Source organism: Suncus etruscus, chromosome 8, assembly GCF_024139225.1.
Source record: "Suncus etruscus isolate mSunEtr1 chromosome 8, mSunEtr1.pri.cur, whole genome shotgun sequence".
NCBI lineage: Eukaryota > Metazoa > Chordata > Mammalia > Eulipotyphla > Soricidae > Suncus > Suncus etruscus.
In genome coordinates, this window is record NC_064855.1 from 34817939 (window position 1) to 34842465 (window position 24527).

General features: G+C 39.9%; 1 protein-coding gene, 1 non-coding gene and 2 pseudogenes across 2 annotated transcripts; 2 read left to right on the forward strand and 2 right to left on the reverse strand.

Moving 5' to 3' along the window:
- Positions 1-231: 231 nt before the first annotated feature.
- Positions 232-366, forward strand: LOC126016543 (small nucleolar RNA SNORA51). Its single transcript, XR_007498337.1, has one exon. It is a non-coding gene; the product is annotated as a small nucleolar RNA SNORA51 (small nucleolar RNA).
- A 378-nt stretch (positions 367-744) lies between these two features.
- LOC126015718 (Ig heavy chain V region 1B43-like) lies at positions 745-1205 on the reverse strand (annotated as a pseudogene).
- Positions 1206-11438: 10233 nt separating this feature from the next.
- On the reverse strand, positions 11439-13398 carry LOC126015875 (immunoglobulin alpha-2 heavy chain-like). Its single transcript, XM_049778444.1, has 3 exons — positions 13353-13398; positions 12911-13270; positions 11439-11764 (listed from the first exon to the last, which is right to left on the reverse strand). Exons 1-3 carry the CDS (start codon positions 13396-13398, stop codon positions 11439-11441), a joined length of 732 nt encoding a protein of 243 aa, XP_049634401.1.
- Positions 12406-12548, forward strand: LOC126016689 (uncharacterized; annotated as a pseudogene).
- Positions 13399-24527: the final 11129 nt, after the last annotated feature.

A 24527-nucleotide genomic window follows, 5' to 3' on the forward strand; every position in this document is an offset into this window, starting at 1 on the left:
CTAGAGGCTGCAGGAGTCTAGTCGAGCCCAGAAAGGCCTCCTCACTATACCCATGCCATCTCTAGGACTCTTAAATTAATATAGTAAAACACCCCACACAGGCCTGTACTCTAGACAGGGTGGGGAGTAAGGACACTTGGGTATTGGTCATGGGAATGTTGCACTGGTGAAGGTTTTTATATATATTAAAAAGATCAAAAAAAAAAAAAAGAAAGAAAAAAGAAAAAATAGGGCCTACCAATTCTTACCACAGGCTGTGTTCTTTACACTAACTGTATAGAAAGAGGAGGTACAGTAAATGCACTCCATATACACCTCAACCCAGGCCCTTTATGCCTGGTCTGTATTGTGAATTGGGGGACAAAAAATATAGCAAACGACCAGTGGTCCTTACAAAATGACATCTCTCTTTTTTCAGAACCTGAAAGTGGCTGCCATGTGGCCTTTTCAAAATGGCATCCTCTTGTTCAAAAACCATTTTTTAACAATATCTGAGATTTACAGGGTTCTGACAGAATTTAATAAGGAAAAAAATCTAACCCCATCAAAATGTGGGGACAAGAATAAAAGCACTTAGAAAGCTTCAATAGAGGAAAACCAAGTTGTCCAGAGTAAAGCAATCAAAGGTCAGTCAGCTGCTGTCCTTTCAGGTGCTGCCTCTACTTAATAGGCTGTGAACGCCCCCTGGTGCCCACCATCTCTTGAGGCCATACTCCTATCTTCCTCAGGTTTGTGTCTGGGCTCTCACTGACTTCCTCTCACTGTGTCTCTTGCACAATAATACACAGCTGTGTCCTCAGGGGTCACAGAGTTCAGCTGCAGGGAGATTTGGTTCTGGTTTGTGTCTCTGGAGATGGAGATGCGGCTCTTCACAGATGGGCTGTAGTAAGTGTTTCCACTATAACATATGCTCCCCAACCACTGTAGACCCTTCCCTGTAGGCTGGCGGATCCAGTTCCAGCAGTAACCACTGGTTGTGATGGAAAATTCAGAGACAAAGCAGGTGAGGGAGAGTGTCTTGGAGGGGGTCACCAGTCCTGGGCCTGATTCCTGCATCTGCACCTGGGACAGGACACCTGAAGACAAAGAGAATAAGTCACTGTCAGAGACCTGCAGTCTCTCCTTTTCTAGAGCCCTGGGTGGTCTCAGGGACACTCACCTGGAGCAGCTGTCCCAAGGCAGAGGAGAAGACCCCACAGTCACATCTTCTTCTGGCTCAAAGCTCTGCCTTCCCCAGAAACTCAGCCCTGTGTGAGGAGACAGCTGGGAGCTCCCCCAGCCAGAGTGAATTTGGGCCCAGAGCCTGAAGAGGAATTTGCATAAGGTGAACTGCTCTTATTAATGGGCAACAAAGTCTGACCATGATTCCCTTTCTCCTACTGGGGCAAAGAACTCACACACCCTGTCTACTGGTGTTTAGCAGTAGGTTAATGTGGCCCATTGAAACAGGCAATAGGATAGTCCTGACTTTCTCATTGTAATAATGTCAGAGGAAATGAAGATACCGTGTTGTTTTCAATATGACGGTATTTTAATAATTTCATATAGGTAGTTCATTTTCCCATGTAAGGACCTTTAAGAAACTCCAGTATGTACCTTTTTAAAAAAATTTATTTTATTGAAACTATTGTGATCTACAAAGTCCTTCAATGTTGTATTTCAGATATACAGAGAGTCAGGGCCATAATCAACTCCAGTGTTGTCCTCCGTCCACCAATGAACCCAGAGTGCATCCTGTACCACCCCCCTTTGTCCCCCTGGCCTGCCAGTATAACAGGCCCATTTAACTTTAGATCGGTAAAGTTTAGACCTCTTGATTCTACTGTTGTTGAGTTTGGCTTGTTGATTTAATTCTGCCCTTATTTTTTCTCCACCAATGCATCTGAGACCACTTGGCCCCTGGCCCCCAGCCTTTCTTTTTTCCATTCTACATATTTTTATAGAAAAATGAAAACGTATGTGGTAAAATAAAATAATTTGTGTCCCAAGGTTCTTTGAAAAGGATGGGAGCCCCTATTTAAAAGATAAGAAAAATTAAAAAAAGAAAAATATATGGTGTGTGTTGCAGGTTTTTTTTCTCCATGGACACAGTAAAATATGGGAAAAATAGAAAGGGAAAACCTTTGGCCTAAAAGCAGGGAGCCCATATCCATGAAGCATCATGCCATAAGACCAACTGCAGGCTTTGGACATACAAAGTTGTCTAGCCCCAAAGTCTTTCTCAAGTTCCAGTAAAAGTTCTCAATTCCAGTTGTTGCAGTCAGGTTTCTGTAGTTAGAAAACCTGGTTTTTGCACAGATCCTATGTTGAAGTCAAGGTATCATGGAGCACATTCTGGTCAGAATCTACCTTTTATTAATCTTAACTATGATTTTATTTAATCAGTGCCTGATATCTTGTATTTATTAAATTAAGAAAACATTAGAAAATTAATGTCCCTTCAAACCCACTTCTTTCTATGACATATTTATGCTAGAAGTTCTTCTAGTTACCAATACATGGTTCATGAAGGAGTTAGAATCCCTGTCTCAAAGAACTGATGACTTAATATGTAGCCTGTTGTGCTTTTTCTCAGTGCAGACACATGTTGAAGATTATATTTAAATATGCCTAATACATATATTGACATAGTCATTCTGACATTAGTTTTAGTTAATTTTTATTCATGAAACAACATATGTAATTTTCACTATGTAAACTGGAAATTAGTACTTGACTGCTCAGGTTTGTTCATTCTTTATCATCATACAGAATTTGACTCAGTTGCCTTGTAGTGCTCAATACTTTTGTCAACCTCCACTAGGTACATTTACTGCTGCTCCCTCAGTTGGTTCTGCCATTGTGTAAAAGTGTTCACTGATATTTCTGTGGAAATAATGTTTGCAGAGGAGTAAATTGAGACAAATATAAGGTTTTTGACAAACATTCCTCATGCAATCAATTAATCTTTGATAAACGTTCAAGAAATGAAAAATGGAACAAGAAAAGCTTCTTCAACAAGTGGTGCTGAGACAGCTAGTCAGCCACATGCAAAAAAAGCAAACTCAGACCTCCATCTAACACCATGCACAAAGGTCAAAACCAAATTAAATAAAGACCTGGATATCAGACCTGCAACCATGAAGTATATAGAACATATAGGTAAAACACTCCATGACATTGAGACTAAAGACATTTTTAAGAAGGAAACAGCACTGTCCAAACAAGTGGAATCAGAGACAAACAGATGGGACTATATTAAGATTAGAAGCTTCTGTACCTCAAAGGAAATAGTGATGAGAATACAAAGGCCACCCACAGAATAGGAGAAACTATTCACCTAATACCCATCATATAAGGCACTAATATCTGAGATATACAAGGTACTGACAGAAATTAACAAGATAAAGTCATTTAACCACATCAAAATCTGGGGAGATAAAATGAACAGACATTTCCTCAGAGAAGAAATACTGTTGGCCAAAAGACACACGAAAAAATTTTCCACACCACTAATTATCAGGAAGATGCAAATCAAAATAACAATAATGTACCATTTGTGCTCCCTGGATACTGGCACAATTCATACACCACAAACACACACACACAAAAACACACACACACAACCAAACCAAAATCCCCCCAAACAACCCAAGAACAATCAGTTCTGATGGGGATTTGAGTGGGGAGAAAGGAACTCTCTTTCACTGCTGGTAGGAATGCATACCCCTTGGTGTTGGTCCCTCCACCAATGAACCCAGAGTGTATCCTGTACCTCCTCCTTTTGTCCCCCTGGCCTGCCAGTATAACAGGCCCATTTAACTTTATTTTGGTAAAGTTTAGACCTCTTGATTCTATTGTTGAGTTTGGCTTTGTGATTTAACTCTGTCCTTATTTTTTCTCCACCAATACATCTGAGACCACTTGGCCCCTGTCTCCCAGCCTTTTTTTTCCATTATTCTTATTTTTATAGAAAAATGTAAAAGGTTCTTTGAAAAGGATGGGAGCTCCTATTTAAAATATAAAAAAACTTAAAAAAATATGGTGTATGTTGCAGTTTTTTTTTTTTTTGCATAGACACAGTAAAAGATGGGAGAAATAGAAAGGGAAAACCTTTGGCCTAAAAGCAGGGAGCCCATATCCATGAAGCTTCATGCCATAAGACCAACTGCAGGCTTTGGACATACAAAGTTGTCTAGCCCCAAAGTCTTTCTCAAGTCCCGGTATAAGTTCTTCTCAATTCCAGTTGTTGCACTCAGGTTTCTGTAGTTAGAGAACCTGGTTTTTGCACAGAACCTATGTTGAAATCAATGTATCATGGAGCACATTCTGGTCAGAATCTACCTTTTTTTTATTCTAACTATGATTTTATTTAATCAGTGCCTGATATCTTGTATTTATTAAATTAAAAAAACATTAGGAAATTAATGTCCTCCCAGAACCCACTTCTATCTATGACATATTTATGCTAGAAGTTCTTCTAATTGCCAATACATGGTTCATGAAGGAGTTAGAATCCCTGACTCAAAAAACTGATGACGTAATATGTAGTCTGTTGTGCTTTTGCTCAGTGCAGACACATGTTGAAGATTATATTTAAATATGCCTAATACATATATTGACATAGTCATTCTGACATTAGTTTTAATTTTTATTCATGAAACAACATATGTAATTTTTCACTATGTAAACTGGAAATTAGTGCTTGACTGCTCAGGTTTGTTCATTTTTTTTCATCGTACAGAATTTGACTCAGTTGCCTTGTTGGGCTCAATACTCTTGTCAACCTCCACTAGGCACATTTACTGTTGCTACTTCAGTTGGTTCTGCCATTGTGTAAAAGTGTTCACTGATATTTCTGTGGAAATAATGTTTGTGGAGGAGTAAATTGAGACAAATATAAGGTTTTTGACAAATTATCCTCTTACAATCAATTAATCTTTGATAAATGGTAAAGAAATAAAAAATGGAACAAGTGATGCTGAGACAGGTAGTCAGCCACATGCAAAAAAAACAAACTCAGACCTCCAGCTAACACCATGCACAAAGGTCAAAACCAAATTAAATAAAGACCTTGATATCAGACCTGCAACCATGAAGTATATAGAACATATAGGTAAAACACTCCATGACATTGACTCTAAAGACATTTTCAAGAAGGAAACAGCATTGTCCAAACAAGTGGAATTAGAGACAAACAGATGGGACTATATTAAGATTAGAAGCTTCTGTACCTCAAAGGAAATAGTGATGAGAATACAAGGCCACCCACGGAATAGAAGAAACTATTCACCTAATACACTTCGTATAAGGCACTAATATCTGAGATATACAAGGTACTGACAGAAATTAACAAGATAAAAACATTTAACCACATCAAAATATGGGGAGATAAAATGAACATACATTTCCTCAAAGAAGAAATACAGTTGGCCAAAAGACACACGAAAAAATTTTCCATACCACTAATTATCAGGAAGATGCAAATCAAAATCACAATGAGGTACCATTTTGTGCTCCCTGGACACTGGCACAATTCACATAGCACACACATACAACCAAACCAAAACCCCCCAAACAACTCAAGAACAATCAGTGCTGGTGGGGATTTGAGTGGGGAGAAAGGAACACTCTTTCATTGCTGGTCGGAATGCATACCCCTTGGTGTTGGTCCCAGATTCTTTTTCTGGTCACTGAGAAAACTGTCATTTTTGTAGGTGGGCCGAGACTCTGGATTTAAGCTGTACAGACTGAGGATTATTTTTTTTTTTTGCTCTTTGGGTCACACCCAGTGACGCTCAGGGGTTATTCCTGGCTAAGTCCTCACAAATCACTCTGGGCTTGGGGGACCATATGGGATGCTGGAGATCAAACTGCAGTACATCATAGATTAGCACATGTAAGGCAAATGCCCTATTGCTTGTGACCCTGCTCTGGCCCTCAGACTAAGGATCTTGACATGTGCTTCAGTTTGGGATGCCCCTGCTCATGCTCCATATTTCTGTGATTCCCAACACTGGGTAGGAACATCTAGGTTTAGACATACAACCCATGAGCATTGAAGCCCACCCAGGCAGTCTCTGACCCTGCTCCTCTACTTTCTGGTCCCTGGTGTGCAGAGCCTGAGCTCAGGAGTCCAGGGATGGTGTTTAATTGTTTCAATATATTTATTTAGGCACTATGATTACAAGCATGTTTGTAGTTGGGATTATTTATTAAAAAAATGAACAAAAAACAACTTCCCCTTCAGCAGTGCAAAATTACCACCACCAATGCTCTCTATCTCCCTCCCTCCCCACTTCCCTGTATTTAAGACAGGCATTCTATTTTCTCACTTCCATTGTCAGTGGTTGTCATTGTAGTCATTTCTCTAACTGGACTCACAATCTTTCTGGTAAGTTTCATATCATAGACTGGACCTTCCAGCCCCCATCTCTATTGTCTCCTTGTGTTATTATAATGATGTCTTTTAAAATTTTTTTTAAATTTTTTTATTATGAGAACAAAGATGCAAAGAAAGAGGACAAGGTAAAGTTACAGTGGGCAGACAATCACCCATAAACAGAATTCTCAGAAGAAATCCCCTTGCTAACACCTTAATTTTGAACTTTCAGCCAAAGAACATTAAGAAAAATAAAACAGAACCCATGTACAATTACTTTGTCCCTCAAGTCCCCAGCTTGTAGTACATTATAACATTTCATAGCAGTACACAAAGCAGTCTAAAGCCACAAAATTTATGTAACTCCTTTAACATTGAAGGCATAGTATTTTTTTTTATAGTTCCATGCACATGCATATTAGTTTAAGTTAACCTCAAAAGTTTAAGTGGTTTTCTTAAGGTTTAGAGTCAAAGGAGCCCAGCATAAAATGGTGTTCCAGTGGCAATTGTTGTTTGCATAGGCTCAGCAAAATATGGGGAGCACGGAAAGGAAAAGCCTTGACCTAAATACAAGGAGACCCTACCCCTGAAGTTTTCTGGTGTAAGACCAAGTCTAGGTTCCAGGCATACTAGGTTGTCCAACCCAAGTCATTGTCTGTACTTCCAATACACTTTTATTTTTCACACAGTCTCTGTTGTTGGTGTCAGGTTTCTGTAGTTAAAGACCCTGGAGTCTGCATATTCTACATTGTATTCAGGATGATGTGGAGTGTCCTCTAATTTCACCTAATAATTAGAAGGCAATGCAGAGAGCCCTGTCCTGAAAGCAGGTCCTTGTTGTTAAGTCTTCTGGGTGTTAAGGGAAGTCTCTTTTAAGTAGGTCGATGTGAGAGCTGTGGTAGTGTCTTCTCTGTTAGAGGATTTCTCCCAGGTGATGTTATAGACAACTTGGTTGTTTCATAGATGGTTTCCCTGGTTCAGGGGTGAATAAAGACTGCCCATTCTTCTGAGGCCTGAGCCAGGTCATTATGTCAATGTTCAGGGTGTAAGGTCCCATTGCTTTACAAGATTTGCGTGTTCCTATCTCTATTAGATAAGAACTTGTATGTATAGTATTTTCCTATTTTAATGTGCCTATGCAAAAGAGGAACAATGCCGCGTGGTGTTATTGTTGCCTATGGGGGTCGCTGGAACAAGTTCAACAATCCCAGTGACTTGGTTATAACATAAACATTAAACTGAGGGAGTCTTACCAGAATTCCTTATTGAACAGCTCACTAAGAGATTAGACAAAAGAGGGGAAAAATCGTCACTGTATAAGAGAATATTTAGTAAGAGTTATTGCTGTTAAGGAAATACATATAAAATATTCAAAAGACATATACGTGTCCCTTTTATGTCTCTTTAAATAGTTGGGGGGTGTTAATTTCAGTGCACCACTTTGGTCTGTGATTTGGCCTGTGCAGTACTGAAGTTAAAAAGGGTAAATATGGGGTAATGATAGATGGGGCTGAGAGAGTGAAGGAGTAAAAATGATCTGAATATGCAAAACATAACTTAATTATAGGGAATACTATTAATGTATACTGTATATTAATACAGTATATCTTGCCCCTGCGCAATATTGAAAATGGAGACCAGTGAGAAGTTGCCAGTGACTGCTTTACCACAACCCAGCAACACCCAGCACCCCCTAAGCTAGGGACCCACCATTCTGGCTGCCTGGGATGGCATCCAGGGAAGGCTTGGAGAGTGGTGGAAGAAGAGAGAGATGGCTGGGGGCCTGCCAAGGCTACCAGCATTCCCAAGCTAGGGAGAAGGCATTCGGCCTGGAGTTTCCCAAATCCCATGCTGGCTAGAATATTGATATCTTTTATTTTTCTTAAGACCTGTAGATGAGAGAGACTATTTTGTGTCTATCTCGCTTCCTCTGACTTACTTCACTTAGCAATAATAGTTTCCATGCCCATTCATGTGTAGTAAAATTTCATGATTTAATTTTTTCTGATGACTGCACTGTATTCCATTGTGTAGATGTACCAGTTTCTTTCTTTCTTTTTTTAAACACTGTGATTACAAATATCATTGTAGTTTTTTTTAATCATACAAAGAACATCTCCTTTCGTTAGTGCAACTTTCCCACCACCAATGCCTCCTATCTCCCTCTTCCCTCACCTCCTGCCTGTATTCAAGACAGGTATTCTACTTCTCCTACTCATTAACATTATCATGGTAGTTGTTAGTGTAGTTATTTTTCTAACTGCACTCTCCACAATTTGTGTAAAGCTTCATATCATGAGCCAGTCCTGCTGGCCCTAATCTCTTGGGATCATAAGAATAATATCTTTTTATTTTTCTCAAAACCCATAGATTAGTGAGATCATTCTGTGTCTTTCTTCTCTTTGGCTTTTTTCACTCAGCATAATAAATTTCATGTACATCTATGTATAGGAAAATTTCATGACTTAATCTCTTCTGATGACTGTATAATATTCCATTGTGTATATGTACCAAAGTTTCTTTATCCATTTAGCCATTGAAGGGCATCTTGGTTGTTTCCTGAGTTTTGCTAATAAAATAGTGCTGCAATGAATATAGGTGTCAGGAAGGGATTTTTGTAATGTATTTTTGTGTTCCTAGAGCATACCACTAGGAGTGGTATAGCTGTATCATATGGGAGCTCAATTTCAAATTTTTTTTTTTTTAGCCATTTATCTGTTGAAGTGTATTTTGGTTGTTTACAGAGTTGCTATTTTAAATAGTGCTGCAATGAATACAGGTGTTAGGAAGGAATTTTTGAATTGTGTTTTTGTGTTCCTAGTTTATATCTTTAGAAGTGGTATAGCTAGATCGTATGGAAGCTCTATTTCCAGTTTTTGGAGGAATATCCATTTCGCTTTCCATAAAGGTTGGACTAGAGGGCATTCCCACCAGCAGTAAATAAGAGTCCCTTTCTCACCACATCCCCACCAGAGCTGCTCATTCTCATTCTTTGTGATGTGTGCCAGTCTCTGGGCATGAGATGGTACCTCATAGTTGTTTTGATTTTCATCTCCTTGATGATTAGTGATGTGGACCATTTTGTCATGTGCTTTTTGGCCATTTGTATTTCTTCTTTGAGGAAGTGTCTGTTCATTTCTTCTCCCCATTTTTTGATGGGATTAGATAGTTGTTTTAACTACAAGAGATATTGAAAACAGCCATTCTGTATTGAGTTTCAATTTATTTTATTTTGTGAAACAAGATATGTCAAATATCACTATGTAGACTATAAATCAATAAGATTCTGCTCAGAATTATTCATTTTTTTTAACACAGGATTTTCCTGGACTCAGATGACATATTGTCCTCACCCTTGAGATTAAACACTTGGCACAGTCTCTTACTGTTGTTCTCTCAAGTGCCTCGACATTGTTTAAAGTCTTCAGTGACAGATATATATATTATATCTCATATATATATTATATATCTCATATATATATTTTGAGGGGCCACAACCAGTGACACCCAGGGGTTTCTCCTTGCCACATGCTTAGAAATTGTTCCTGGCTTGGGGACCATATGGGATCCTGGGGGATCAAACCACGGTCTGTCCTAGCCTAGAGCTGACAAGGCAGATGCTTTACCGATCTGTGCCACTGCTCCATATCCTTTAGTGATATTTTTGTGGATCAAATGTCTAGGTAAAAGTGAATGATGACCTATAAGAATTTCTGCCTGACTTTCACCAAACTCCATTTCCTTTAATTACTCAGGCACACCCCTTGGTATAGGACTCAGGTCCTTTTGTTGAGTCATTGACAAACCTTTTTCATCTCAGCAGGTGGTGCTCAAACTCTGAATTTGGGCTTCAAGACACACACAATCCTGGACATATTGATCCAGCTGATGCTCACACCAGGAATGGTTGGGAATTTTTCATATGTCCAAGCCAATACTGGTTATTTTTGTACTTGGTTCTTTATGATATATGACAATTGTTATGGTAAGAAGTCATATATCTTTGTTCTTTTTATTTGCATTTGATTATAATTGATATAGGTGATTATGGATAAGGAGTATTTTATTTAGTATTTATTTTGGGAGGTTTGGGCCACTCCCGGCTTCCCTCAGGGGTTACTCCTGGATCTGTGCTCAGAAATCACTCCCGGTAGGTTCAGAGAGACCATATGGGATGCCAGGAATCAAACTTGGGTCTGTCCTGGGTTGGACGCATGCAAGGCAAACACCTTATTGCTGTGTTATCACTGTGGTCCTGATAAAGAGCATTTTTATATATTTATTTTCATCTTCATATCTGGCAATTAAAATAATGGTCATGCTCTGAACAAAATGATTAATAAAGGCATCATCTGTGTTGTGTGAAAACAAATTCTATGTAGCTATGAGAAAATAAAATATTGAAGTATACGGATGGAACTGGAGACTATCAGATGAAGTGATGTCAATGAGAGTGAAATGGACCCATTTAGATGAACTTGTTCTTCTGTGGGATATAAAGGACAAAGCATCAGAATACACAAGATCCAACAATAACAAGCCATGTGTGGAAACTACATTCCTAGGTAACTGAGCATTTGTGCATCTAAGAAAAGCACTGAGAAAAGATGCTGACCCAAGGGAAACTACAGTGTGAGGCATTTTGCTGGTAGAACTTTTTTAGCACCAATTCTGGAGCATATGCACCACCAGAATAAACACTCCCATTGTCATAATCACATTTCTTCAATGATCATGAGCAGGAGATGAGGCATAGAGAGTGTTCTGTCTGTGAAAAGGAATGATCTTTGCAAGACAGCAAAGTCAACACACTGTACTAAATGGTCTATAAGACTTGGACATGAAGAGTCATGCAGAAATTCATAACAGAGGAGACGTAATACTTTAGATGTGTGTAACTTAGGTTACCAAATTTGATTTATTTATCTTAGTAATTGAGAAAACAAATCCATTCCCATCAGGTCTATCCCATTCCTGTCTCTACAGCACAGCCTATAGTCCTTTGAGCAGACACCCCCTGGTGGCCTCAACCATGCTTGGAGATCCCCCTGTCTTTTCAATAGGTTTGTGTCTGAGCTCAAGCCACTTCCCTCACTGTGTGTCTTGCACAATAATACACGGCTGTGTCCTCAGTAACTGAGTTGCTCAATTTTAAGTAGACTTCACTCTTGGAGGTGTCCCTGGTGATGCTGAGTCGGGACTGTAGACTTGGTTTATAACTTGTGCTACCATCAGTCCATATAACGCCAATCCAATCCAGCCCTTTTCCAGGGGCCTGGCGAATCCAGTGAACATGATTGCTGGTTAGTGTGAGCCCAGAGACAGAACAGGTGAGGGACAGCGTCTGTGAGGGCGTCACCAGGTTTGTGCCCAACTCCTGCAGCTGTACCTCAGACAGAACCCCTAGGGACAGAGATCCACAGTGAATACTGAGCTCAGAGGCACCATCCCCAACTTGTTGGCCTCTGTCCAGGGATACTCACAGCCAGGAGCTGCCACCAGAAAAATGATGAGTCATGTTCCTGTCCCCAAGCTCCAGGACCTCAGACTCTGTGTCAGGGAGAAGGAACCTATGTAGAAGTGAGTGTGTACCTGGTTTTAACCTAGGGTCTAAAGTGGAGATTTGCATGTGTAATGCCTATGTAGGCAAAGGAGGGAACCCAAGGAGGTTGGTCTCTGGCTCTCTTGGAGTGAGGTCCAGCCTGGAACTCAGAGCACACAGACTTCTCAATGGGTTCTTCCTCAAACTTAGCCTCTTCCTCATCCCAGAAAATATGTTAAGGAGCTTCCAGAAAAGTTTCCTTAGGGAAAATCTTATGTGTCAAGATCTGATAATAAAATCCATTCTTACTGGGACCTTTCAACTACAGAATGTCACTTACCCCCTTTTTCTGCTGTGTTTGCTACTGTTCTTCCACCATGTACAGAATTTGGGGCAAACAATAAATGTAAATGACCCACGCTGTCAGATAATCATACATTTCCAAAAACACTTAGTTCCATAGACGGAGGAAAGGCACTTGATAGGGAATTAAGGGGGGGCATATTTCCAGATGCTAGAACCATAGGAAATAATAGTGTTCTTTACACTAACTGTATAGAAAGAGGAGGTACATTAATTGCACTCTATATACACCTCAACCCAGACCCTTTATGCCTGGTCTGTATTGTGAATTGGGGGACAAAAAATATAGTAAAAGACCAGTGGTCCTTACAAAAGTGGTCCTTTACAAAAAATCTCTCTTTGTTCAGAACCTGAAAGAGGCTGCCATGTGGCCTTTTCAAAATGGCATCCCTCCTTGTTCAAAAACTAGTTTTAAACAATATCTGAGATTTACAGGGTACTGACAAAATTTAATAAGGAAAAAAATCTAACCCCATCAAAATGTGGGGACAAGAATAAAAGCACTTAGAAAGCTTCAATAGAGGAAAACCAAATTGTCCAGAGTAAAGCAATCATAGATCAGTCAGCTGCTGTCCTTTCAGGTGCTGCCTGTACTTAATAGGTTGTGATCGCCCCCTGGTGCCCGCCATCTCTTAGGGCCATACTCCTATCTTCCTCAGGTTTTTGTCTGGGCTTGCCCTGACTTCCTCTCACTGTGTCTCTTGCACAATAATACACAGCTGTGTCCTCAGCGGTCACAGAGTTGAGCTGCAGGGAGAATTGGTTCCGGTTTGTGTCTCTGGAGATGGAGATGCGGCTCTTCACAGATGGGCTGTAGTTAGTGCTTCCATCATAACATATACGCCCCAACCACTGTAGGCCCTTCCCTGTGGGCTGGCGGATCCAGCTCCAGCAGTAACCACTGGTGATGGAATATCCAGAGACAGAGCAGGTGAGGGAGAGTGTCTTGGAGGGGGTCACCAGTCCTGGGCCTGATTCCTGCAGCTGCACCTGGGACAGGACACCTGAAGACAAAGAGAATAAGTCACTGTCAGTCCCTGCAGTCTCTCCTTTGCTGGAGTCCTGGGTGGTCTCAGGGACACTCACCTGGAGCAGCTGTCCCAAGGCAGAGGAGAAGACCCCACAGTCTCATCTTCTTCTGGCTCAAAGCTCTGCCTTCCCCAGAGACTCAGCCCTGTGTGAGGAGACAGCTGGGAGCTCCCCCAGCCCAGAGTGGATTTGAGCCCAGAGTCTATAGAGGAATTTGCATAAGGTGAACTGCTCTTATTAATGGGCAACAAAGTCTGACCATGATTCCCTTTCTCCTACTGGGGCACAGAACTCACACACCCTGTCTACTGGTGTTTAGCAGTATGTTAATATGGCCCATTGAAACAGGCTATAGGATGGTCCTGACTTTCTCATTGTAATAATGTCAGAGGAAATGAAGATATCGTGTTGTTTTCAATATGATGGTATTTCAATAATTTCATATAGGTAGTTCATTTTTCATGTGAGGACCTTTAAGAAACTCCAGTATCTGTCTTTTTAAACAATGTATTTTATCGAAACTATTGTGATCTACAAAGTCCTTCATAGTTGAATTTCAGATATACAGAGAGAGTCAGTGCCATTCTCACCTCCAGTGTTGACCTCCTTCCACCAATGAACCCAGGTGCATCCTGTACCACCTCCCTTTGTCCCCCTGGCCTGCCAGTATAACAGGCCCATTTAACTTTAGATTGTTAAAGTTTAGACCTCTTGATTCTATTGTTGTTGAGTTTGGCTTGGTGATTTAATTCTGTCCTTATTTTTTCTCCACCAATACATCTGAGACCACCTGGCCCCTGGCCCCCAGCCTTTCGTTTTTCCATTCTTCTTATTTTTATAGAAAAATGCAAAAGTATCTGGTAATATAAAATAATTTGAAAATTATTTTGATAAATATTTGAAAATCTTTGAAAAGGATGGGAGCCCCCATTTAAAAGATAACATACATTAAAAAAAGAAAAAAATATGGTGTGTGTTGCTGTTTTTTTTTTTTTTTCTGCAAAGACACTATAAAAGATGGGAGAAATAGAAAGGGAAAACCTTTGGCCTAAAAGCAGGAAGCCCCTATCCATAAAGCATTATGCCATAAGACCAACTGCAGGCTTTGGACATCCAATGTTGTCTAGCCCCACAGTCTTTCTCATGTCCCAGTAAAAGTTCTTCTGAATTCCAGTTGTTGCAGTCATGTTTCTGTAGTTAGAGAACCTGGTTTTGGCATAGATCCTATGTTGAAGTCAAGGTATCATGGAGCACATTCTGGTCAGAATCTACCTTTTTTTTTATCCTAACTATGATTTTATTTAATCAGTGCCTGATATCTGTATTTATTAAATTAAAAAAATTAGGAAATTAATGTCCTCCCAGAACCCACTTCTTTCTAAGACATATTTATACTATAAGTTCTTCTATCAATACATGGTTCATGAATGAGTTAGTATCCCTGACTCAAAATCTGATGACTTAATATGTAGCCTGTTGTGCTTTTGCTCAGTGCAGATATATGTTGAAGATTATATTTAAATATGCCTAATACATATATTGACATAGTCATTCTGACATTAGTTTTCGTTAATTTTTATTCATGAAACAACATATGTAATTTTCACTATGTAAACTGGAAATTAGTGCTTGACTGCTCAGGTTTGATCATTCTTTTTCATCATACAGAATTTGACTCAGTTGCCTTGTTGTGCTCAATACTCTTGTCAACCTCCACAGGCACATTTACTGTTGCTCCCTCAGTTGGTTCTGCCATTGTGTAAAAGTCTTCACTGATATTTCTGTGGAAATAATGTTTGTGGAGGAGTAAATTGAGACAAATACAAGGTTTTTGACAAACTTTCCTCATACAATCAAGAAATGAAAAACGGAAAAAGGAAAGCTTCTTCAGCAAGTGGTGCTGAGACTGCTCGTCAGCCACATGCAAAAAAGCAAACGCAGACCTCAATCTAACACCATGCACAAAGGTCAAAACCAAATTAAATAAAGACCTTGATATCAGACCTGCAATCATGAAGTATATAGAACATATAGGTAAAACACTCCATGACATTGAGACTAAAGATATTTTCAAGAAGGAAACAGCATCAGAGACTAACAGATGGGACTATATTAAGATTAGAAGCTTCTGTACCTCAAAGAAAATAGTGATGAGAATACAAAGGCCACCCACAGAATAGGAGAAACTATTCACCTAATACCCATTATATAAGGCGCTAATATCTGAGATATAAGAGGTACTGACAGAAATTAACAAGACAAAAACATTTAACCACATCAAAATATGGGGAGATAAAATGAACAGATATTTCCTCAAAGAAGAAATACAGGTGCCCAAAAGACACAGGAAAAAATTCTCCACACAACAATGAGGTACCATTTTGTACTCCCTGGACACTGGCACAATTCACACATCACACACACACACACACACACACACACACACACACACACACACACACACACAACCAAACCAAAACCCCCCCATAAAACCCAAGAACAATCAGTGCTGGTGGGGATTTGAGTGAGGAGAAAGGAACCCTCTTTCACTGCTGGTAGAAATGCATACCCCTTGGTGTTGGTCCCAGATTGTTTTTCTGGTCACTGAGAAAACTGTCATCTTTGTAGGTGGGCTGAGACTCTGGATTTAAGCTACAGACTGAGGATTTTTTTTTGTTGTTGTTGTTCTTTGGGTCGCATTCAGTGACATTCAGGGGTTATGCCTGGCTATGTCCTCAGAAATCACTCTGGGCTTGGGGACCATATGGGATGCTGGAGATCAAACTGCAGTTCATCCTAGGTTAGCACATGTAAGGCAAATGCCCTATTGTTCGTGACCCTGCTCTGGCCCTCAGACTAAGTATCTTGACATATGCTTCATTTTGGGATGCCCCTGCTCATGCTCCATATTTCTGTGATCCCAACACTGGGTAGGGACATCTAGGTTTAGACATACAACCCATGAGCAGTGAAGCCCACCCAGGCAGTCTCTGACCCTGCTCCTCTCCTCTCTGGTCCCTGGTGTGCAGAGCCTGAGCTAAGGAGTCCAGGGCTGGTGTTTTATTGTTTCAATATATTTATTTAGGCACTATGATTACAAGCATGTTTGTAGTTGGGATTTTGTTATTAAAAACAAATAAACAAAAAACAACTTCCCCTTCAGCAGTGCAACATTACCACCACCACTGCTCTCCATCTCTCTCCCTCACCACTTCCCTGTATTCAAGACAGGCATTCTATTTTCTCACTTCCATTGTCAGTGGTTGTCATTGTGGTTATTTCTCTAACTGGACTCACACTCTTTCTGGTAAGCTTCATATCATAGAGTTGACCTTCCAGCCCCATCTCTATTGTCTCCTTGTATTATTATAATGATGTGTTTTAAATTTTTTTTATTTTTTTATTATGAGAACAAAGATGCAAAGAAGAGGACAAGGTAAAGTTACAGTGGGAAGACAATCATCCATAAACAGAATTCTCAGAAGAAATCCCCTTGCTAACACCTAAATTTTGAACTTTCAGCCAAAGAACATTAAGAAAAATAAAACAGAACCCATGTACAATTACTTTGTCCCTCAAGTCCCCAGCTTGTAGTACATTATAACATTTCATAGCAGTACACAAAGTAGTCTAAAGCCACAAAATTTATGTAACTCCTTTAACATTGAAGGTATAGTATTTTTTTTACAATACCATGTACATGCATATTAGATTAAGTAAACCTCAAAAGTTTAAGTGGTTTTCTTAAGGTTTAGAGTCAAAGGATCACAGCATAAAATGGTGTTCCAGTGGCAATTGTTGTTTGCATAGGCTCAGCAAAATATGGGGAACATGGAAAAGAAAAGCCTTGACCTAAATACAAGGAGATTCTACCCCTGAAGTTTTCTGGTGTAAGACCAAGTCTAGGTTCCAGGCATACTAGGTTTTCCAGCCCAAGTCATTGTCTGTACTTCCAATACACTTTCATTTTTCACACAGTCTCTGTTGTTGGTGTCAGGTTTCTGTAGTTAAAGACCTTGGAATCTGCATATTCTACATTGAATTCAGGATGATGTGGAGTGTCCTCTCATTTCACCTAATAACTAGAAGGCAATGCAGAGAGCCCTGTCCTGAAAGAAGGTCCTTGTTGTTAAGTCTTTGGGTGTTAAGGGAAATCTCTTTTAAGTAGGTCGATGTGAGAGCAGTGGTAGTGTCTTCCCTGGTAGAGGATTGCTCCCAAGCGATGTTATAGACAACTTGGTTGTTTCATAGATGGCTTCCCTGGTTCAGGTGTGAATAATGAATGCCCATTCTTCTGAGACCTGAGCCAGGTCATTATGTCAATGTTCAGGGTGTAAGGTCCCATTGCATTACAAGATTTCTGTGTTCCTATCTCTATTAGATAAGAACTTGTTTGTATGTATAGTATTTTCCTATTTTAATGTTCCTATACAAAAGAGGAACAATGCCACGTGGTGTTATTGTTGCCTATGGGGGCCGCTGGAACAAGTTCAACAATCCCAGTTACTTGGTTATAACATAAACTAAACTGAGGGACTCTTACCAGAATTCCTTATTGAACAGCTCACAAAGAGAACAGACAAAAGAGGCGAAAAGTTGTCACTGTATAAGGGAATATTTAGTAAGAGTTACCGCTGTTAAGGAAAACATATAAAATATTCAAAAGACATATACGTGTCCCTTTTATGTCTTTTGAAATAGTTGGGGGGTGTTAATTCCAGTGCACCACTTTGGTCTGTGATTTGGCCTGTGCAGTACTGATGTTAAAAAGGGTAAATATGTGGTAATGATGGATGGGGGTGAGGGAGTGAAGGACTAAAAATGATCTGCATATGCAAAACATACCTTAATTATAGGGAATACTAGTAATGTGTACTGTACATTAATACAGTATATCATGCCCCTGCGCAATATTGAAAATGGAGACAAGTGAGAAGTTGCCAGTGACTGCTTTAGCGCAACCCAGCAACTCCCAGCAACCCCCAAGCTAGGGACCCACCATTCTGGCTGCCTGGGATGGCACCCAGGGAAGGCCTGGAGAGTGGGGGAAGAAGAGAGGGATGGCTGGGGGCCTGCCAAGGCTCCCAGCACCCCCAAGCTAGGGAGAGGGCCTTTGGCCTGGGGTCCACTCAAATCCCATGCTGGCTAGAACTAGCCTCCAGATTAAGAAAGGATTCAGTAGAGAACCAAAAGCCAGACATCTGCCTGCCCTTCTCCCTGTGCCTTTCCACCATAGTGCTGAAAGAGTGGCGTGGAAAGCCTAGGGGCCCCTTTAAGAGAGTCCTCCCAGAACCCACATTTCTGGCCACCTGGGAACAAGGGAAGGCCTAGAGACCAAGGTATGAAGAATAGGATTGCTGGGGGCCTGCCAAGGCTACCAGCATTCCCAAGTTAGGGAGAAGGCCTTCGGCCTGGACTTTCCCAAACCCCATGCCGGCTAGAATATTGGTGTCTTTTATTTTTCTTAAGACCTATAGATGAGAGAGACTATTTTGTGTCTATCTCACTTCCTCTGACTTATTTCACTTAGCAATAATATTTTCCATGCCCATTCATGTGTAGTAAAATTTCATGATATAATTTTTCTGATGAATGCACTGTATTCCATTGTGTAGATGTACCAGTTTCTTTCTTTCTTTTTTTAAACACTGTGATTAAAAACATCATTGTAGTTTGGTTTTAGTCATACAAAAACATCTCCTTTCATTAGTGCAACTTTCCCACCACCAATGCCTCTTATCTCCCTCCTCCCTCACCTCCTGCCTGTATTCAAGTCAGGTATTCTAATTTTCCTTCTCATTAACATTATCATGGCAATTGTTAGTGTAGTTATTTTTCTAACTGCACTCACCACAATTTGTGGTAAGCTTCATATCATGAGCCAGTCCTTCTGGCCCTAATCTTTGGAGATCATAACAATAATATCTTTTTATTTTTCTCAAAACCCATAGATTAGTGAGATTATTCTGTGTCTTTCTCCTTCCCTTTGGCTTTTTTCACTCAGCATAATAAATTCCATGTACATCTATGTATAGGAAAATTTCATGACTTTATCTCTTCTGATGACTGTATAATATTCCATTGTGTATATGTACCAAAGTTTCTTTATCCATTTATGCATTGAAGGGCATCTTGGTTGTTTCCAGAGTCTGGCTAATGTAAATAGTGCTGCAATGAATATAGGTGTGAGGAATGGATTTTTGTAATGTATTTTTGTGTTCCTAGGGCATACCCCTAGGAGTGGTATAGCTGGATCATATGGGAGCTCAATTTCAATTTTTTTTTTTGGCTATTTATCTGTTAAAGTGTATTTTTGTTGTTTACAGAGTCTGGCTATTTTAAATAGTGCTGCAATAAATATAGGTGTTAGGAAGGAATTTTTGAATTGTGTCTTTGTGTTCCTAGGTTATATCCCTAGAAGTGGTATAGCTAGATCGTACGGAAGCTCAATTTCCAGTTTTTGGAGGAATCTCCATATCGCTTTCCATAAAGTTTGAACTAGAGGGCATTCCCACCAGCAGTAAATAAGAGTCCCTTTCTCACCACATCCCCGCCAGCACTGCTTACTCTCATTCTTTGTGATGTGTGCCAATCTCTGGGCATGAGATGGTACCTCATAGTTGTTTTGATTTGCATCTCCTTGATGATTAGTGATGTGGAACATTTTGTCATATGCTTTTTGGCCACTTGTATTTTTTCTTTGAGGAAGTGTCTGTTCATTTCTTCTCCCCATTTTTTGATGGGATTAGATATTTATTTTAACTACAAGAGATATTAAAAAAAAGCCATTCTGTCTTTAGTTTCAATTGATTTTATTTTGTGAAATAAGATATGTCAAATATCACTATGTAAACTATAAATCAACAAGATTCTGCTCAGAATTGTTTATTTTTTTCTATCTCACAGGATTTTCCTGGACTCAGATGACATATTGCCTCACCCTTGAGATTAAACACTTGGCACAGTCTCTTACTGTTGTTCTCTCAAGTACATCGACATTGTTTAAAGTCTTCAGTGACAGATATATATATATATATATATATATATATATGTATATCATATATATATATTTTGAGGGGCCACAACCAGTGACACTCAGGGGTTTCTCCTGGCCATATGCTCAGAAATTGTTCCTGGCTTGGGGACCATATGGAATGTCGGGGGATCAAACTAAGGTTTGACCTAGGCTAGAGCTGGCAAGGCAGACGCCTAACCGCTCTGTGCACCATTCCATACCCTTTAGTGATATTTTTGTGTATCAAATGTCTGGGTAGAAGTGAATGATAACCTATAAATATTTCATCCTGACTTTCTGAAAACCCCATTTTCTTTAATTATTTAGGCACACCCTTGGTATAGGACTCAGGTCCTTTTGTTGAGTCATTGACAAACCTTTTTCATCTCAGCAGGTGGTGCTCAAACTCTGAATTCGGGCTTCAAGACACACTCAATTCTGGACATATTGATCCAGCTGATGTTCACACCAGGAATGGTTGGCAAATTTTACTATGTCCAAGCCAACACTGGTCATTTTTGTACTTGGTTCTTTATGATATATGACAATTGCTATGGTAAGATGTCATTTATCTTTGTTCTTTTAATTTGTATTTGATTATAATTGATATAGGTGATTATAGATAAGGAGCATTTTATTCATTATTTATTTTGGGGGGTTTGGGCCACTCCCGGCTTCTCTCAGGGGTTACTCTTGGATCTGTGCTCAGAAATCACTCCTGGTAGGTTCAGAGAGACCATATGGGATGCCAGGAATCAAACTTGGGTCTGTCCTGGGTTGAATGCATGCAAGACAAACACCTTATTGCTGTGTTATCACTGTGGTCCTGATAAAGAGCATTTTTATATATTTATTTTCATCTTCATATCTGGCAATTAAAATAATGGTCATGCTCTGAACAAAATGATTAATAAAGGCATCTTCTGTGTTGGGTGAAAACAAATTCTATGTAGTTATGAGAAAATAAAATATTGAATTATATGGAAGGAACTGGAGACTATCAGATGAAGTAAAGTCAATGAGAGTGAAATGGACCAATTTAGAAGAACTAGTTCTTCTGTGGGATATAAAGGACAAAGCATCAGAATGCACAAGATCCAACAATAACAGGCCATGTGTGGAAACTACATTCCTAGGTAACTGAGCATTTGTGCATCTGAGAAAAGCACTGAGAAAAGATGCTGACCCAAGGGAAACTACAGTGTGAGGCATTGTTGCTGGTAGATCTTTTTCAGCACCAATTCTGGTGCATGTGCACCACCAGAGTAAAAACTCCCATTGTCATCATCACATTTCTTCAATGATAATGAGAAGGAGATGAGGCATAGAGGGTGTTCTGTCTGTGAAAAGGAATGATCTTTGCAAGACAGCAAAGTCAACACACTGTACTAAATGGTCTATAAGACTTGGACATGAAGAGTCATGCAGAAATTCATAACAGAGGAGAAGTAATACTTCAGATGTGTGTAACTTAGGTTACCAAATTTGATTTATTTATCTTAGTAATTGAGAAAACAAATCCATTCCCATCAGGCCTCTCCCATTTCTGTTTCTACAGCACAGCCTATAGTCCTGAGACCCCCCCCCCCGGTGGCCTCAACCATGCTAGGAGATCTCTCTGTCTTTTCAATAGGTTTGTGTCTGAGCTCACAGCCACTTCCCTCACTGTGTGTCTTGCACAATAATACACGGCTGTGTCCTCAGTAACTGAGTTGCTCAATTTTAAGTAGACTTCACTCTTGGAGGTGTCCCTGGTGATGCTGAGTCGGGACTGTAGACTTGGTTTATAACGTGTGCTACCATCATTCCATATAATGCCAATCCAATCCAGCCCTTTTCCAGGGGCCTTGCGAATCCAGTGAACATGATTGCTGGTTAGCGTGAACCTAGAGACTGAACAGGTGAGGGACAGCGTCTGTGAGGGCGTCACCAGGTTTGTGCCCAACTCCTGCAGCTGTACCTCAGACAGAACCCCTGGGGACAGAGACCCACAGTGAATACTGAGCTCAGAGGCACCATCCCGAACTTGTTGGCCTCTGTCCAGGGATACTCACAGCCAGGAGCTGCCACCAGAAAAAGGAGTAGCCATAGATGAGCCGTGTTCCTGTCCCCAAGCTCCAGGACCTCAGACACTGTGTCAGGGAGAGGGAACCTATGTAGAAGTGAGTGTGTACCTGGTTTTAACCCTGGCTCTAAAGTGGAGATTTGCATATGTAATGCCTATGTAGGCAAAGGAGGGAACCCAAGGAGGTTGGTCTCTGGCTCTCTTGGAGTGAAGTACAGCCTAGAACTCAGAGCACACAGACTTCTCAATGTGTTCTTCCTCAAACCCAGCCCCTTCCTCATCCCAGAAAATATGTCAAGGAGCTCTCTGAGAAGTTTCCTTAGGGAAAATCTTATGTGTCAGGATCTGATAATAAAATCCATTCTTACTGGAACCTTTTAACTACAGAATGGCACTTACCCCCATTTTCTGATGTGTTTGCTACTGTTCTTCCACCATGTACAGAATTTGAGGCAAACAATAAATATAACTGACCCACTATGTCAGATAATCATACATTTCCAAAAACACTTAGTTCCATAGACAGAGGAAAGGCACTTGATAGGTAATTTGGGGGGGGGGGCATATTTCCAGATTCTAGAACCATAGGAAATAATTTCTTGGTGGGGATTATCTCTGCCACTTGTCCCAGAGAAAATTCCTATGAGATTAATATATTCTAGAGACTTCTTTCCCAGATACATTTCCCATTCAAATATGTACCAGCTTATCCTGAGTTTTCTGATTGTGTTCTCTTCAGCTTTATCTATTCTTTATTTGTGTTCTATGATAATCTTTCTTCCTTGCCACCTAATAAACATATGACTGGTACAAATGGTACTGTTGGGGGAGAAAGGCAAACAAAAAAGAAAAAATAAGAGGAGTACATCTAGATGTTATAAATATCTATTTATAAGAAGTAAGGGAAAAAAAGAAAAAGAAGAAAAAGCTAACAATACAAAAACAAAAAATAATAAGGGAGAAACAATAAAAGTACAAAAGGAATAAAAAAGAATAAACCAAAACCGAAAACCATTAACTCTGGCAAAAATCAAACAAACAGGGTCCAGAGATATAGCATGGAGGTAAGGTAAAATAGCATGAAGTCAGCGTTTGGAATCGCAGTTTCCCATATGGTCCCTTAGGCCTGCCAGGAGAGATTTCTGATCATAGAGACTGGAGTAACTCCTGAGCGCTGCCAGGGGTTACCCCCCAAAAGAACAACCCCCAAAACAAAAAAACAAACAAACACCCTCCAAACCAGCAACAACAACAACAAAAACCAAAGAAAAACAGACCAGCAAATTCTTTTTTTGATGATAATACATATATATATTATTTTATTGTTTTTTAATTTTTTTCTTTAAACAACTTTATTATATACATGATTGTATTTGGGTTTCTGTCATGTAAAGAATACCACCCATCTCCAGTGCAACATTCCCATCTCCAATGTCCCAAATCTCCCTCATCCCCATCCAACCCCCGCCTGTACTCTAGACAGGCTTTCTATTTCCCTCATACATTCTCATTATTAGGATAGTTCAAAATGTAGTTATTTCTTTAACTAAACTCATCCCTGTTTGTGGTGAGCTTCATGAGGTGAGCTGTAACTTCCAGCTCTTTTCTCTTTTGTTCCTGAAAGTTATTATTGCAAGAATGTCTTTTATTTTTCTTTTTTTTTATATTTTTTTTATTTAAACACCTTGATTACATACATGATTGTGTTTGGGTTTCAGTCATAAAAGGAACACCACCCATCACCAGTGCAACATTCCCATCACCCAAGTCCCAAATCTCCCTCCTCCCCACCCAACCCCCGCCTGTACCCTAAACAGGCTCTACATTTCCCTCATACATTCTCAATGTTAGGACAGTTCAAAATGTAGTTATTTCTCTAACTAAACTCATCACTCTTTGTGGTGAGCTTCCTGAGGTGAGCTGGAACTTCCAGCTCTTTTCTCTTTTGTGTCTGAAAATTATTATTACCAGGGTGTCTTTCATTTTTCTTAAAACCCATAGATGAGTGAGACCATTCTGCGTTTTTCTCTCTCTCTCTGACTTATTTCACTCAGCATAATAGATTCCATGTACATCCATGTATAGGAAAATTTCATGACTTCATCTCTCCTGACAGCTGCATAATATTCCATTGTGTATATGTACCACAGTT